The following is an 18631-nucleotide window of genomic DNA, read 5'->3' as shown; positions in this document are numbered from 1 at the left end:
AAAGAGGCACATCTAAGTATGCAGGGATTCGGGGTAAAGCTGTCCACATAGACCACCCTCCCCACTGCCGGCTCTCTCCGCTATCAGTCTGCAAACGTGACCGGGAAGACTACACTGCAGTAGAGCGATCTGACACGCTTGTGGAGCACAGCGTGGAAGGGACAACATCAATGGTGGTGAGGAGAATGGTCTAAGTGGACAGCTTTACCCTGGATGACTGCCTACTTAGATGTGCCTCTTCTAATCAACAACCAGGCAAGTTTCTAAATGTTGTACCTTCATTAAATGTAACCATATTGCTACACTTAGAGGCGCCTCTTTTCTATTTTATACTCCATACTCCGTTGTGACATGATACTACTCTTATATCAAGACATTGCTTGTATATCAAGTCAAAATGTATTTAAAAAATTAGCTTGTCTTGCAAAACACTCTCAAACCCAGTTTCTCTCAAACCAAGGTTTTATTGTATATGAGATTATTACATGCAAAGCAAGATAGTTCAAGCCATGATTTGTCATAATTGTGATGATTATGGCTGAGGCCTTGTACAGACGGACGGACTGTTCGCTGAAAACGGTCCGCCGGACCATTTTCAGCGGACATGTCCGCCTGGAGATTTCTGTCTGATGGTTGTACACACCATCAGACAGAAATCCGCGCGTACACGACACGCGGGGACGAGGCCGCGCCGATGACCCGGCGACGTGCGCGGCCCTGGAAGTTCAATGCTTCCACGCATGCGTCAAAGTGATTCGACGCATGCGAGGGATGGCGGTCGATCGGACATGTACGGTGAGTCTGTACAGACGACCGAACATGTCCGACGGACAGGCTTCCAGCGGACATGTTTCTTAGCATGCAAAACGGTCGGCTGGACAAATGTCCGCTGTAAACCTGTCCGGTCGGCCATACACGCGACCGAACATGTCTGCTGAAACTGGTCCGCGGACCAGTTTCAGCAGACATGTTCGGTCGTGTGTACGGGGCCTTACAGTTCATGAAAACCCCAAATCCACAATCTCAGAAAATTCGAATATTGTGACAAGGTGCAATATACTAGGCTCAAATTGTCCCACTCTAATCAACTAATTAAGCTATAACACTTGCAACAGGTTCCTGAGCCTTTAAATGGTCTCTTAGTCTGGTTCAGTAGGAATCACAATCATGGGAAAGACTGCTGACCTTACAGTTGTGCAGAAAAACATCATTGGCACCCTCCATAAGGAGGGAAAGCCTCAAAAAGGTAATTGCAAAAAAAAATGGAAGTTCCCAAAGTGCTGTATCAAAGCAAATTAATAGAATGTTATGTGGAAGGGAAAAGCGTGGAAGAAAAAGGTACACAAGCAGCAGGGATGACCACAGCCTGGAGAGGATCATCAGGAAAAGGCCATTCAAAAGTGTTGGGGACTTTCACAAGGAGTGGACTGAGGCTGGAGTCAGTGCATCAAGAGCCACCACACACAGACGGATCCTGGACATGGGATGGGCTTCAAAAGTCGTATTCCTTTTGTCAAGCCTCTCCTGAACAACAAACAACATCAGAAGTGTCTTACATGGGCTAAAGATAAACAGACCTGGTCTGTTGTTCAGTGGACCAAAGTCCTCTTTTCTGATGAGAGCAAATTTTGCATCTCATTTGGAAATCAAGGACCCAGAGTATGGAAGAAAAATGGAGAGGCACACACTGCAAGATGCTTGAAGTCCAGTGTGAAGCTTCCACAGTCTGTGTTGATTTGGGGAGCCATGTTATCTGCTGGTGTTGGTCCACTGTGCTTCATTAAGTTCAGGGTCAACGCAGCCGTCTACCAGGAGATTTTGGAGCACTTCATGCTTCCTTCTGCAGATGAACTCTATGGGGATGCTGACTTAATTTTCCAGGAGAATTTGGCACCTGCCCACACTGCCAAAAGCACCAAAACCTGGTTCAACGACTGTGGGATTACTGTGCTTGATTGGCCAGCAAACTCGCCTGACCTGAACCCTACAGAGAATCTATGGGGCATTGCCAAGAGAAAGATCAGAAATATGAGACCGAACAATGCAGAAGGGGCCCAAACCAAGTACTGAGTACATATGCATGCTTATACTTTTCAGAGGTCCGATATTGTTCTATGTACAATGCTTGTTTTATTGCTTGCATATAATATTCTAATTTTCTGAGATTGTGGATTTGAGGTTTTCATGAGCTATAAGCCATAATCATCACAATTATGACAAATCACGGCTTGAACTATCTTGCTTTGCATGTAATGAGTCTATCTCATATATTAGTTTCACCTTTTAAGTTGCATTAGTGAAATAATAGAACTTTTGCACGATATTCAAATTTTTCGAGTTTCACCTGTATCTCACCCTATGTAGAAAACCGCATGGAGTTCACAGCCCTGGAATTTGATGGCAATTATTTAAAATGGTAACGACTACAGAATTTACCATTAAACTGAACCTGAATACTGACAAACTTGGCAGTAATGATATTTTATTTAACTGCCGATCCATTTCTCTGTTCCTGGAGACAATTTCCTTTTAAACGTACTGCCTGACACTCTAAAGGGATTTGTGTCCTCTGTTGATTCTTCAAGTTTTTTTGTCACCTCTATCAGCAAAGTATTTGTTTTGAAGTCAACAGGCATTGAAATTCAGAGTCACAACCAATGTTGCTCTAAGTAGTAGTCATTTTCTGAGTCACAACACGCCACAAAATCACTCCTTGAATCAAATACCCCCAAGAGAGTGAGAAATTAAACATACCTTTCAAAGTTGTGTTGAACTGTGCAAGCGCGTTCCGCTCGATCAATACTCAGCATGCTAAGGGCTCTGCTACAGTTATGAACTGGGGGTGGCTGACAGGGCATTTGTGTAAGGAAGCCAAACATTTTGCAAGGTTTAAAAAAAACATGAGGCTAATCCAGCTCCTGTCACACACACACACACACACACATCCTGTATTAGCAGGTAATTGGAATGATGACTAGCTGGGCTAGCTCTACTGTGCTTTCAAAATAAATGACTGTAATTGATCAGTTTAATTAGACATTGGGAATAATGAAGTGACCCTAATCAGAGATGAAATGCTAGTTATTTGCAATAAAAACACCATGTATATATTATGATTTGATGAAATCTCAGACGCTGTAATTATGGTAAAAAGAGACATTTACAGAAATGAAGACACTTGCTAATACCGATGGTTAAAGGTGAGGAGATTGACAAGACACTTATTACTCATAATATACACTGGAAGCTTTTTAAAGCTTTAAACTTATTTTTTCAATATTTAAATATGGGAAACATTTAGAACCTCTATCAGTTTTTTTTAATATACTATTTCAGGGGATTTTCCCCTACTCTTACTCCACAGACACTTTTCATCAGCACCGAAGGCCAATGCAAATTTTGCCTTGAGGTAAAACCTTAGAGTAGAATGGGGAAGGGATGGAGAATACAGAGAGTTCATATTGTTACCCATTAGCTCAATTAGCTCCTTTGTGATAAATATTGTATTATATTCTAAGATTGGACAAAGAAATTATCATCCAGTCTTGTTCTTTATCACTACGCAGGCTCCAAAATTATCTACTGCCACCAATGGGAAATGTTAAAATTTTGCTTGCTCTGGTAACTGTAGTAATTTAGCCCTATTTTCTGTCTGTCTCTGTTTTGCCAAAAACAAAAAGTGGGGAGTTTGGGAGTCACTGAAAAAGGAAAACAAAAGGATAACAAACATATTGTTAAACATTCTAACTTTTCCCCAATCTGATACTTAACTAATTGGAATGTCAGCCAATCAGAACTCTGACCCTGTGGTTATGTAGACAGCACCTGGTGGGAGCCTGGAGCAATATTTTTCCAAGAAAGATAATCATTTCACCCTCTCTTACTTTTCCATTAAGAAAGTGGTTCTTTAAACAAAGAATTAACAGCACAGAATGTACAGCATACAAAAAGAAAACACAAGTATAGAATAAAAACTGTAACTTGATTATTACAAATGTGGGGTAGATAAACCTTTACCCACAGCTACAGGAATGCACATTCTGAGGTCAGAGCAGCAATGCATGAAGACATATGCAGGTGAATAGGCATTTGATAAGGAGGCATTGTTACATTATAGCACATACAGTATTACATAAATAAATGTGGTGATAATTACAGCTCCTTTTAAGTATTGAAAATGTCATCATAAGGAGAGTCGATTAGTTTAGGAAGAACAAGATGTCTAGGCGCAGCACCAATCTCAGTGAGTTTGAGATGGGGTAGATGAAAATGGTGATTATACGCAAGCCCTTGCTTGTTGTAGCCAGCAGTCCCATATTTTAATATACTTGGAGGAACACCCTCTATGAAGATAAATACGTTTTAAGGCAGGGAAGCAATGACCTCTCCTACTTTTAATTCATCCATCTCACTAAGACTGTTAAAATAGCCTAATGCCCTGTACACACGATCGGTTCATCTGATGAAAACGGTCTGATGGATTTTTTCATCAGATATCCGATGAAGCTGACTTTCATCAGTCGTGCCTACACACCATCAGTTAAAAAAACGATCGTGTCAGAACGCTGTGACGTAAAACACAACGACATGCTGAGAAAAATGAAGTTCAATGCTTCCAAGCATGCGTCGACTTGATTCTGAGAATGCGTGGATTTTTAAGCGATGGACGTGCCCACAGACGATTGTTTTTTTCTATCGTTTTTTTAACCATCAGATCATTTTAAAACAAGTTCCTAGTTTTTTCACTGATGGATAAAAAACCGATGGGGCCCACACACGATTGGTTCATCTGATGAATATGGTCCATCAGACCGTTTTCATCAGACGAACCGATCATGTGTATGCGGCATAATACTATTATTGATTAGAGAAAAAAGGGATATTTATGTTAGGAAGATACTGTATATTAGATTATGCTTTTCTTGAGAAAGCTTTGATGAATACTAGTTGTATGTGGGTGACACATGAAAATGTAGGTATTGTTAAATACATCAGCCAGGCCTGGGTTAGAAGCTCCCTCTTTCTAGGGCCCTTTTCACACTACAAAATAAATCCGTTTTAATAATCCGTTTTAAAATCCGTCAGATAATGTTAAAAAACGGAAGTTATACGTCCTTTATAAAATATCATTAAAGTCTATGGGATTTTTTTATGTTCCGTAAAGATCCGTAATAGTCCGTTATAACATACGGACGTTAGTTATAACGGAATATGTGACGGGTCTTGCACTATTTTTTGTAAATTTTTTGTCCGTTGCAAGTAACGGATATATTAACGTCCGTTATATTTTAACATTGAAGTCTATGGCACATGGACGTTAGTAAATGTCTCCGTAAATGTCCGTTATGTTAACGGACGTTAATTTTACTGAGCATGGATATTCAGGGGAACCCCGCCGTCAATTTAAAACAAAAATGACGTGCGGTTCCCGGTAAATATCCATAACCAGACCCTTCAGGTCTGGTATGGATATTCAGGGGAACCCCGCCGTCAATTTAAAACAAAAGTGACGTGCGGTTCCCGGTAAATATCCATAACCAGACCCTTCAGGTCTGGTATGGATATTCAGGGGAACCCCGCCGTCAATTTAAAACAAAAATGACGTGCGGTTCCCCCTAAATATCCATAACCAGACCCATTATCCGAGCACGTTGACCTGGCCGGCCGCAGAAAAGAGGGGGGGACAGAGTGCGGCCCCCCTCTCTCCTGAACCGCACCAGGCCACATGCCTTCTTGGTCTTCCCCAGTGACGTAGCAGAGGTACGTCAGAGGGGGCAGGGTCACGTGACGGGTGGCTCTGCCTCCTCTATATAAGAAATGTCACAGCTTCAGCCGCTCATTCGCTGGGCTGTGCCCAGCGGTGAGAGGAGGTCCGGGATGCTGCTGCGCCAGATGGATGGATCTTCACATCGCCGGAGCGGAGATCACCCGACGCTGGATCTTCTCATCGCGGGAGATCACCCGCACCCGTCGCAGGATCAGGACAACGCAGGAAGCCGGGAACGAGTGGATTTTTCAGCGCTGGAGTTTTTTTTTTTTTTTTTTAATAAAGGACTTTATTCTTTTGTGTCAGTGTGTTTTTTTTACAATACTTTTTACTTCCTTCGTGAAATGGTAGAGGTACAGTGTACCCCATTACCATTTCACACAGGGGGGGGGTCAGGATCTGGGGGTCCCCTTTGTTAAAGGGGTCTTCCAGATTCTGATAAACCTCCCGCCCGCATACCCCCACAACCACCGGGCAAGGGTTGTGGGGATGAGACCCTTGTCCCCATCAACATGGGGACATCCTCCCCATGTTGAGGGCATGTGGCCTGGTGCGGTTCAGGAGAGAGGGGGGGCCGCACTCTGTCCCCCCCTCTTTTCTGCGGCCGGCCAGGTCAACGTGCTCGGATAATGGGTCTGGTTATGGATATTTAGGGGGAACCGCACGTCATTTTTGTTTTAAATTGACGGCGGGGTTCCCCTGAATATCCATACCAGACCTGAAGGGTCTGGTTATGGATATTTACCGGGAACCGCACGTCACTTTTGTTTTAAATTGACGGCGGGGTTCCCCTGAATATCCATACCAGACCTGAAGGGTCTGGTTATGGATATTTACCGGGAACCGCACGTCATTTTTGTTTTAAATTGACGGCGGGGTTCCCCTGAATATCCATACGACTTCTGGAGCTGGACTTCAAGAAAGGGTGAAATGTTTTTTATTAACGGACGTTAGAAAGGAATGATATAACGGATGTATACGGATATATACGGATAAACATTATCCGTTTTCAATAAAGGAAGAATGGTAAAATATTTATCCGTATGTATCAGTTATTAAATCCGTTAATAAACATCCGTTAATAGGTGTAATAAGGATATTATAAAACGGACATACAATCCATAGTGTGAAAGAAGCCTAGCATGTACAGTAAGTACATTGTTATTTTTATTAGAAAGTAAAAACAAAAAAACAAAAACAAAAGTAAATCAAATTTTCAAATGACACCACTGAATGTGACCAGAAAGCTTCAAATTGAGCATATTAGGATTGTCTCCTGAAGGTCAAAAGTGTAACATATTAATCAAATAAGATTTTTTCAAGAGATTAAACAAAATACGTTTCTAGAGAGGCAACCCATGAAGAGAGAAAAAAGAAAGGAGAAACGCACCCGAATTTCAAATGTCACAAAAAGCAAACACTAGAAAGAAAATGTTTTGGGTATTTCTCCAAAATGTCATCAAAATGCTGTATATAGATAATATATAAACCATCTAAAATATTTAACGTTTTAAATGTTTTCATATATTTCGTTGTAGGTTTACAGTATGGTTGACAATCGGTTAATAAAGTTATATTTTTTCATCAGTTACTTTGTTTTTTTTTTGGTATTTTGCTTTATATATTTTTATAGAATTTTGGAGAAGTACCCAAAACTCAATTTCTTTCTAGTTTTTACCATTTGTTTAATAAATTGACTAACCCTCTTCATATATCCTTTTTGCTTGCCACAATGAAATGTTGAGATTAAGGCAGCTAGATATGTAAGATGTCAGATGACATTGTAGCCCAAGGATTGTTTGACTATAATGCTTGTCTCATCTGCTTACTTTTTTCCAAATCACGCTATGAGCTCGTGTCTTTTGAGCCATGCCAGATACTCTTGTGCTAAAAAAATCGCAGATGATCTCAGCATGCACTTTTACAAACCAATTAATGGAAAACAAATTGGGCTATTGGCTTGTGCCAGCACTTCCAACTGCCCTGGAAATTCTTGTGGCTGGCTATATACTCAAACAGATAAATTGCTGTTACCTTCCTCTTTTAAGCATGTGTCTACCAAGCAGGGGATCAAGCACTGGGTCAATCGTTTCTTCCAAATTTTCAATCAAAACAGAGTCTCCTGCCACAACTGCTTGTTCAATGACATCAACATACCTGTATGAGGAATAGGTGAAAAATAATGAAATTAATTGTTTGATGTTTTCTTATACCTAGAGCATTGATACATGGCAACCAATCATATATTATAGAGGAATAGCTTGCTATAAATTACTACGCACCACTGTTCTTTTCACTATATGATCACGTGCACTCTGTATATAAAACAACACTCTCCTATGTTGCCAACAAATACACACCAATGCTGTCATATACTGTAACTAGGGATGAGCTTCATGTTCGAGTCAAACTCACGTTCGACTCGAACATCGTATGTTCGATTGTTCATCGAATTTCGAACGTTTTGGGCCGTTAGCGCCAAATTCGAGTGGAGTGTCACGGCCCATAATTCACTGCGGCATCGCAGTGCATTGCTGGCTGATGATTGGCCAAGCATGCACTATGACCCGCATGCTTGGCCAATCACAGCTTGCAAAAACCCGAGAGCCATAATTGGTCAAAGCCAGGGTGGCTTTGGCCAACTATGGCTCTGGGGGTTTAGTACACGCCCCACACTATATAAGGCTGCCTGGAAGTCGACCTTGTGTAGTGTGTTGGTGGTTTACAGAGAGAGACAGAGAGAGAGAGAGAGAGAGAAAGAGTGTCATTTTTTGGAGTTAGATAGAGTAGGCAGGCAGGCTAGTCAGTTAGAGTTACAGTGTGTAGAGGATATATATCCATCCCAGGTGTTGTATATATATTTATACACTGTATTGAGTTTAGATAGATCCGCTCTTCCTAATATACTGACAGGCAGGCAGGTGAATGTGCTAGCTGCAGTATTTTCACGTGGTGTACTGTCTGTGTCTTCTGCACAGTGTGCACCTAAAGCTACGTGGTGTGTGTACTATCTGTGTCCTATGCACAGCGTGCACCTAAAGCTATGTGGTGTGTGTACTGTCTGTGTCCTCTGCACATTGTGCACCTAAAGCTACGTAAAGCTGATGTTTCTCATATTTATTCCTAGAGGCAGGGATCTGCTCATATTATTACCACAGGCAGGGGATCATTCTGCAAGTACTTTCACATGGTGTACTCTCTGTATCCTCTGTACAGTGTGCACCTAAAGCTACGTAAAGCTGGTGTTTCTCATATTTATTCCTAGAGGCAGGGATCTGCTCATATTAATACCACAGGCAGGGGATCATTCTGCAAGTACTTTCACGTGGTATACTGTCTGTGTCCTCTGTACAGTGTGCACCTAAAGCCACGTATAGCTGGTGTTTCTCATATTTATTCCTAGAGGCAGGGATCTGCTCATATTAATACCACAGGCAGGGGATCATTCTGCAAGTACTTTCACGTGGCATACTGTCTGTGTCCTCTGTACAGTGTGAACCTAAAGCTACGTAAAGCTGGTGTTCTCATATTAATTCCTACAGGCAGAGATCTTCTCATATTAATACTACAGGCAGGGGATCATTCTGCAAGTATTTTCACGTGGTGTGCTGTGTCATCTGCACAGTGTGCACCTAAAGCCACGAGAATACAATTGCTGTTGTTGTCATATTAATATCACAGGCAGTGGCTGATCAGCAAGTATTTTCACTGCGCCCATTCCTGCGCCCACCAAGAGTAACTGTGAGGGCTTACAGTGTTGTGGCAAAACGAACACCTAGGGCCCAAAATTCTGCAGAGTATATACGGCAGGCCCCTACTTTCAAACATCCAACTTACAAATGACTCCTACTTGCAAACGGAAGGAGACAACAGGAAGTGAGAGGAAATCTACCACTGGAAGGGAAATTCTCTTCTGTAAGAGGTGTCTCCTGTCCACTGATGCTTTATCACCAATCCATGTTTCACTAAAAAACCCACATTTTCAAAAAATCATTTGTCATTGGGACAGAAAGTGAGGTGAAATCTTCTGAACAGATGCACACAGACAGCAAAACAAATGTTACAGGGGTGATAACCCTTCTCTATGTTTTCCAAAAAGCTTAAAAATAGATTTTTTTGGCTGGAGCTATACTTTAAAAAAGTACCAGATTCTACTTAACAACAAATCTACAGTGCCCGTTTTGTTTGCTGTTCAAAGTATATAGGGCCAAAGGGGCTGGTAATGACCTGGCGGGAGGGGGGGGGGGACCCATGCTATTTTTCTCAATGATTTTCATCCATATTGCAGAGACCAGACATTACATTAACCACTTGCGGACCGCCGCATGTACATTTACGTCGGCAGAATGGCACGTACAGGCACATTGGCGTACCTGTACGTCCCTGCCTAGACGTGGGTCGGGGGTCCGATCGGGACCCTCCCCGGTACATGGGGCGGTTCCCGTGGCTTCAGGAGCGATCCGGGACGAGGGGACGGCTGTTCGTTTTTGTCCGCCCCCTCCGGATCGCTCTCAGCCAATGCGAGCACTCCCCCGTGTGTCACTTCCTCCTCCTGTGTAAACACAGGAAGGGGGAAGTGATGTATTCTCTCCTCTCGGCGGTATTTTCAACCGCCGCTGAGGACAGAATACATCACACAGTAAGTCTGCACAACACTACACTGACACACACTACACATAGGCACATTAACCCCGATCACCCCCCCCCACCCCCCTGTCACAGTGTCACTGAATGCAGTGATCATATATGTACTGATCACTGCATTTAGTGTCAGTGTGACAGTTAGTGTGACAGGCAGTTAGTGTTAGGTTCAAGGTAGCCCCTGTACCCCCCTAATAAAGTTTTAACCCCTTGATCACCGCCCTATTTAACCCTTTCACTCCCTATTGCCAGTGTCACTAAGCGATCATTTTTCTGATCGCTGTATTAGTGTCACTGTTGCCGCTAGGTAGCTAATTTTTTTTATTGCGATTTTTTTTTACTAAAGACATGTGGCTGAATACATTTTGGCCTAAATGTTTGATTTCGTTTATTTGATTTTTCTTATAACAAAAAGTAAAAAATATAGATATTTTTCAAAAATGTCGCTCTATTTTTGTATATAGCGCAAAAAATAAAAATAGCAGAGGTGATCAAATACCACCAAAAGAAAGCTCTATTTGTGGGAAGAAAAGGACGCAAATTTTGTTTGGGAGCCACGTCGCACGACCGCGCATTTGTCTGTTAAAGCGACACAGTGCCGAATTGTAAAAACCCCTTTTTAAATGACTTTTTTCTTATAGCAATGTCATTTTGTGCAGGGACAGTTCTAAACACGGGAAACACGTGCCACTTCACAGGCATACTATAGACACCCAGCAGGTATGATATTTAAAGGAATTTTTCTATTTTTTTTTTCATTATGAGCATCAATAAAATCACTGCTCCAGAAAAAAATACCTATTTTAAACTTTTTTTCCATTGATACATGTTCCCTGGGGCAAGACCCGGGTTCTCAAACCCGTTTTACGACAATAACTTGCATATTAGCCTTTAAAATGAGCACTTTTGAATCCGAACGTTCAAGTCCCAAAGACTTAAATGGGGTTCTAAAAGTTTGCGGGAACGATCGGTCCATTCTGGTGCGAACCGAATGGGGGGGGGTGTTCGGCCCATTCCTAACTGTAACAGCTGCAACACATGCTAATAAAACCTGCAGGATGCTGAGGCATGTCCCTTCATATAAATCACACTCCCATATTACTTCCCTCACCCTTCTGCTTCTCCTAACTTCTGGTGATAGATCCCCAAACCTTAGGCCTCCATCATTTAACTATTCCCAACTCTCCCACCACCCCACACCCTCTGGCAGCAGCTGCAATCCACACAATTTACTTTCAATTCCTCTTTTCCCAATATCAGCCTCCCCTTCTCTTGCGATGCCCACTTTGTCTGTAACAAACTCACCTCCCTCCACAACCTCTTTTTCACCAACTCCTTTAACCTACTTGCCGTTACTGAAACCTGGCTTCATGAATCCAACACTGCTTCTCCTTCTTCCCTCTCCCATGGTGTCCTTCTCTGGACTCATTCCCCCAGACCCAGTGAATGGAAGGGAGGTGGTGTTGGTGTCCTCCTGGCCCCACACAGAACCAGGTACTTCACCCACCCCCTCTATGCCACACTCCTCTTTTGAGGCACATTGTAATTGTCTCTTTTCTCCTGTTTCTTTAGGAATTGCTGTAATCTACCAGCCCCTTGGACAGGTATCAACCTTCCTTGAAGACTTCGCTGCCTGGCTAGCCTACTTTCTCTCTCCTGAAATTCCCACAATCATTCTAAGTGACTTCAACATCCTTGTTAATGCTAATACTCCTGCTACTTCTAAACGTCTTGGTCCAACCTCCTCTTTTGACCTGAAGCAATGAATATATGCTTCTACTCACTCTGATGGCAACACCCTTGACCTTGTATTCTCCTACCTATGCACTTGGTGCAACCTTTCCAACAATCCTTTCCCTCTCTCTGATCCCCACCTTATTAGTTACACTCCCTCCCTGTATTCCACCCTCTCTCCCTCCAGTTTCCCAGCAGTTACCCCTTAGGAACCTTTGTCACCTCAGCCCTTCTCTTCTCTACTCTGCTACTGACCACCTCTATGACAAAATCTCTTCACTGTCCTGCCCCAACCTAGCCACTACTGTCTACAACAGTTCATTGTCATCCTCCCTAGACAAGCTTGCTCCCCTCACTATGCATAGAATCAGGCCCGACCCCTACAACCTTGGCAAACAGATGACACCAGAAGTCTCAAAAATGTATACTAAGTCTCAGAAAGACTTCAACATATAACAATCTACATCTGCCCTCCAAAAATACAATTCCTACATCTTCAGTGTCAAGCAGACCTATTTTATCACTCTCATTAACACCTTCTCATCCAGCCTCCATGAACTATTCTCTACCCTTAACCCTCTAATTCATCCTCCACTGCCTCCACCCACTAACTCACTCACTGCCCAGGAGATCGCCATTCACTTAAAAAATAAGATTGATACTATTTGTGAGGTTGATCTCCTCTGTGCAGATACCTCCCCCACTTAACACTCCATGTCCACAGATACAATCATTATTTCTCTCATTCAACCCCGCTACCAAGGTTGCTAAACGTTTTGCGAACACTTACCTAGCCACCTGCCCCCCTGGACCCTTTTCTGGGGTAACAAACACTTTAAAAAAGTCCTTATTGGACCCCACCAATCTTAGCAACCTATCTCCTTGCTCCCCTTTTCCTCCAAACATCTTGAACATTTGGTCTACAAACCGTCTGAGAAACCATCTCATTGAGAACAACCTTCTTGATCCCCTTCAGTCTGGATTTTGCCCTCAACACTACACAGAAACTGTTCTCCTAAAACTCACAAATGATTTACTAACCGCCAACACCAATGAACACTACTCTGTACTCCTACTCCTGGACCTCTCTGGCTTACCTTTACATAGGCTATTCCCCCTTCAGTCCATCATGAATGCTGCTGCCAGACTCATTTATCTTAACAACCGCTCAGTGTCTGCTACCCCTCCCCGCCAATCCCTCCACTGGATTGCGCTCACCATGAATTTAATTCAAAATACTAACAATGACTTACAAAGAAATCCACAATTTGGCCCCTGGCTACATCAACCTAGTTTCAAAATACCAACCAAATTGTTCTCTCTGTTCATCCCAAGACCACCTCCTTAACACAATCTGTATGACTATCTCCTGGTCTGACCACTTTTAGACTTTAGACTTTCCCTGAAAACCCCTCTCTTCAGAGAGGCCTACCCTGACCCTATCTAACACCTGTACTTTTATTCTTCTCCATCACCTCATCCCCCACAGTTATTACCTTTTGTATCTCTTGACCCTCCCTCTTAGATTGTAATCTCTAATGAGCAGGGCCCTCTGATTCCTATTGTATTAAACTGTATTGTAATTGTACTGATTGTCCTTATGTTCTAAAGCGCTGCATAAATTGTTGGCGCTATATAAATCCTGTATAATAATAGCAGTGGCAAAACGTGATTTTTGTCAAAGGCTGTGTTCAGGCAGAACCTTTAACTGACATTAGGTAAGTATGATATCCCTTTTACTATTAGATTAGATAATAGCACATTACAGTGCCTTGAAAAAATATTTATACCCCTTGAAATGTTCCACATTTTGTCATGTTGCAATCAAAAACGTAATTGTATTTCATTGGGATTTTATGTGATAGACCAACACAAAGTGGCATATCATTATAAAGTGGAAGGAAAATGATAAATGGTTTCCATTTTTTTTTGCAAATAAATATTTGAAGAGTGTGGCATGCATTTGTATTCAGCCCCCCTAAGTCAATACTATGTAGAACCACCTTTCACTGCAATTACAGCTGCAAGTCTTTATGGGTTTGTCTCTACCAGCTTTGCTAGAGATTACAATTTTCGCCCATTTTTCTCTGCAAAATAGCTCAAGCTCTGTCAGATTGGATGGAGAACATCGGTGAAAAGCAATTTTCAAGTCTTGCCGCAGATTCTCAATTGTATTCAAGTCTGGACTTTGAATGAGCCATTATAATAGATGAATATGCTTTTATCTAAACCATTCGATTGTAGCTCTGGCTGTATGTTTAGGGTCGTTGTCCTACTGGAAGATCAACCTCTGCCTGAGTCTCAAGTCTTTTGCAGACTCTAACAGGTGTTCTTGTAAGATTTCCCTGTATTTGACTCCATCCATTTTCTTATTGACTCTGGCCAGCTTCCCTGTCCCTGCTAAAGAAAAGCATCCCCACAACATGATGCTGCCACCGGCATGTTTCACGGTGGTGTGTTAAGGGTGATGTGCAATGTTAGTTTTCTACCACACACATAGCGTTTTACATTTAGGCAAAAAAGTTAAATTTTGGTCTCATCCAACCTGAGCACCTTCTGCCACATGTTTGCTGTATCCCCCACATGGCTTTTCGCGAACTGCAAATGGGACTTCTTATGGCTTTCTTTCAACAATGGCTTTCTTCTTGCTACTCTTCTATAAAGGCCAGATTTGTGGAGTGCACGACTAATAGTTGTCCTGTTGACAGATTCTCCCACCTGAGCTGTGGATCTCTGCAGCTCCTCCCAAGTTACCATGGGCCTCTTAGCTGCTTCTCTGATTAATGCTCTTCTTGCCAGACCTGTAAGTTTAGGTGGACGGCCATGTCTTGGTAGGTTTTCAGTTGTGCCATACTCTATCCATTTTTGAATGATGGATTAAACAGTGCTCCCTGAGATGTTCAAAGCTTGGGATATTTTTTTTATAACCTAACCCTGCTTTAAACTTCTCTGCAACTTTATCCCTGACCTTTCTGGTGTGTTCCTTGGCCTTCACAAATGCTGTTTGTTCACTAAGGTTCTCCAACAAACCTCTTCACAGAAAAGCTGTATTTATACTGAGATTAAGTAACACACAGGTGGAGCCTATTTACTAATGCAGTGACCTCTGAGGGCAATTGGTTCCACTAGATTTTAGTTAGAGGTATCAGAGTAAAGGGGGCTGAATACAAATGCACGCCACACTTTTAACATATTTATTTGTAAAAAATGTTGAAACCATTTATAAGTTTCCTTCCACTTCACAATTGTATGCCACTTTGTGTTGGTCTATCACATAAAATCCCAATAACATACATATACATTTTTGGTTGTAACATGACAAAATTTGGAAAATGTCAAGGGGTATGAATACTTTTTCATGGCACTGTAGCTAGAGTAGCTGGCTAGGGTTACTTTAAGTTTTATGAGCAATTTAATGCTACATTCTCGGCTGCAACTGCATATCCTAAGGCTACTGATTTTTTTTTACATCACTGTTAACTAGTAACATTTCGCACATGCACCCAATTGCAATTTAGGAATAATCTACTAGGATGAAAAGGAAGACAAAATCATACATCACCACCATGTCCTTGACTTGCCCAAAACACCACCTCATTCTATTTGTTGAAAGGCTTGGTATTCAAATTACTCTGGTGAGTTTGAACCCCTATGGGAAGTGTGTTCACTTGCGGTGGATCTGGAGAGTTCGGTGGAAGGTGCACACTGTAATCACTTTAGGACCTCCGTCTGGACACTGCCTGAAGCACTCTGTGTGTCTTTCTTCTGTCATAAACTTGATGGTGGTGTTGGCCACTGAATATTGTCACTCAACAACAGTGCTGTTTATAATCTATGACTGAGACAGATTGTATATGTGTTTTTAGTTTTTTGATTATTTTTCCATATCTTGCTTTGTTTTAAATAGCTGCTATTCCACATTTCTTTCTTTGGCTTGTTGGAGTCATAAGGAAATTGTATTATTTATCTACTATTTATTTTGGGAAGACAACATTGTGGTCCCAATCTTTGGTACAGCAAATAAGTTAGTTATCTATATGCTTTCCTGGCGTTGAGTGGTGTATTGGAGGCCTTTATTTAGACCTTTATTTTTATATTTAAATCATTACTGAATTATATCATATGGGATGATTGTCTAAAGTAAAATTTGTATTCGTTGAAAGTTATTATGACATTCTCTTACCCCTTCTGTCCTAAGTGAATGACTTTTAACCTGGACCCGTATCTGCTTTTAATCCATTTAATCCCTTGTAGCTGGGGGTCTATCATCAAAGGCCACCGCTCACAGTTTGATAGTATTGTGCCATTTTGAATAGACATAGTATCACTAGGCAGTCCTTCATTGTTCCATTTTGCAATTGTTGCATCATCTGCCAGCATACATATTGGGTCAAGTCCTTCCGTCATTGGAACTGAAAACTAAAGTAGGTAATATAAAACAGTAAAAATAATTAAGAAATACAGACAATGACATTTAACAATAAATACTGTCACTAAAATTACATTTTGAAAGTTTAGGTTAATTATATTTTATATTTTACCTTCTGAGATCTTAAAAATGGCATCCACAAATGCTCCACAAGCTCATGGCGATACTTTTTGGAGAAGGAGCCAGCATAAGAGACGAAGGCAGCTGTGAGCAGGACATCCCCACACAGAGTTTGTTCTTGCTTGCGATACAAGGCTACAGACTGAGCCCATCGTACATTCTCTGACTGCAATGAAAGTAAAAAGTTATTATTGCGGTGGTGCGTGTGGAAGAAAGTCATAAACTTCTACATGCAACAATTGGTTCTACTTTATTATAAAACCATACTGTATGTGATCCCTATTAGGTTTTATGGGTGGTGGCACATATGTCAAATTCCTCAAAACCTATTTAACTAAATAATTTTTCATGTCACAAAAATGATTACACATCTTTGTTTCTGAAGATAAAGCTACAACTGCAAAATGAAAAACTGCTACAAAGGCTAATTTTCATTTTAAAAGGTGAAGGAAAGTGGCTCCAATATACATTTCTATGCCAAAAGTGAGACTACCAGTACCTAGCAATAAAAACAGAATGCAGACCCAGTGAAAGAAATGATTTGGGTCCTGTTGCAAAAATTTGGCATGTATGAGATGCTGGCTCTTGAAATTACACATACATGCAGGTCTCTCTAAAACCCTTTTTGTTCTGGCCCAATCCCAGGCCATTATGGCAGGCAAAGCTCTGGTACTAATGCTTGTCCACCTTTTTGCACTTTCTACGCTTTCCTATTGGCCTCTGAGGTGGTCCTTCATAGTGGTGGGCCAATCGGAATGTGATGGCTGGGCTTATAGGCAAGCTGCAACAAAGAAATGTTGCATTGATACTCACTCAGAGGTTGCGACCTACCTATTGAAATCCTAAATTGAATCCTGGCATTTATTTTGTGCACCAGGATACTGGGTGCAAAACTTCCCCTACAGTTGTTAGAAATACATGTAACCAATGACTGCTGAATCTCGCTACAATGAATTGTGTTCTAAGTTGGCTTTTTTCCCCTGTCAAGGAAGAGATGGCGAATACAGGATAAAACACTTTAACCTCCCTGGCGGTATGATTATGTCTGGAATTTTGTACCAAAAGCGGTACAATTTTTTGCATGGAAATTTGGCGTTTTATATTGTAGGCCTGCAATTCTTAGGAATAACTCACTTAAATCTGTCCAAACGAGAGTCTAATAGACATCCCGGGTATGATAAAGTTTGAAACACAAAATCATAAATTATAATATAATAAATAACTATAAATAATTATAACAAATAATAATGTAATTATAATAAAAAGTATTCAATAATGTAATCAAATCAAAAACACTGAAATTTGCTCAGTTGCAGAATTGTTTTTATTATTATTTTTATTGTTTGATGACGAATTTCCCCACAAATCGCTATCGCTCAATTCTGCAAGTGATTCTAATTTATTATCGCTGTTTTCTAGCTGCTCTAAAAGCACTTTTGATGTAAAGGGACACTTTTTGGTTGCTATGGACAATCTCCAGTTTCCAGGCAGAAAGAACAGTTTTTATTATATAAAACTACATGCAGAACACTGGGCAGACCACTAGGGACAAAGGGGGTGTGTATTTATTTCATACAGTACTGTAATCTGTAAGATTACAGTAAACTGTATGTGTATTGTGTTTTTCACTTTTTGAATTTGGCGACAAACTCTGTCCCTGTGCGTTGTAACATCGCAGGGAACGGAGCTCGGCGGCACTGTGAATTAAGTGAGGAGACACAGCGGAGGAGCCCACACACACAGCAGGGACACATCACAGGATCCAGGGACAAGGTAAGTAACTTCCCTCTGTATCCTGCAATGCAATCCCGAGTCTGGCTCGGGGATACTGCTTTTGGTATAAAAAATTCACCCAGAGCCAGACTCGGGATTACCGCTAAGGAGGTTAAATAACAAGCAAGCAATGAGCCAACGCATAGTCGGTAGCATAAAGCAACTGG

General features: G+C 41.5%; 1 protein-coding gene across 1 annotated transcript in view; it reads right to left on the bottom strand.

Moving 5' to 3' along the window:
- LOC120944438 (dynein heavy chain 11, axonemal-like) overlaps positions 1-18631 on the bottom strand; it is a 229075-nt gene that overhangs the window by 129537 nt on the left and 80907 nt on the right. The window contains exons 10-12 of the mRNA XM_040358500.1: positions 16684-16857; positions 16326-16561; positions 7802-7924 (exon numbers count right to left, since the gene is read on the bottom strand). Coding sequence (XP_040214434.1) covers positions 7802-7924; positions 16326-16561; positions 16684-16857 — 533 coding nt within the window. The remainder of the gene's footprint in view (positions 1-7801; positions 7925-16325; positions 16562-16683; positions 16858-18631) is intronic.

The sequence above is a fragment of the Rana temporaria genome, chromosome 6 (assembly GCF_905171775.1).
Source record: "Rana temporaria chromosome 6, aRanTem1.1, whole genome shotgun sequence".
NCBI lineage: Eukaryota > Metazoa > Chordata > Amphibia > Anura > Ranidae > Rana > Rana temporaria.
This window is presented reverse-complemented; position numbering and strand designations above follow the sequence as displayed.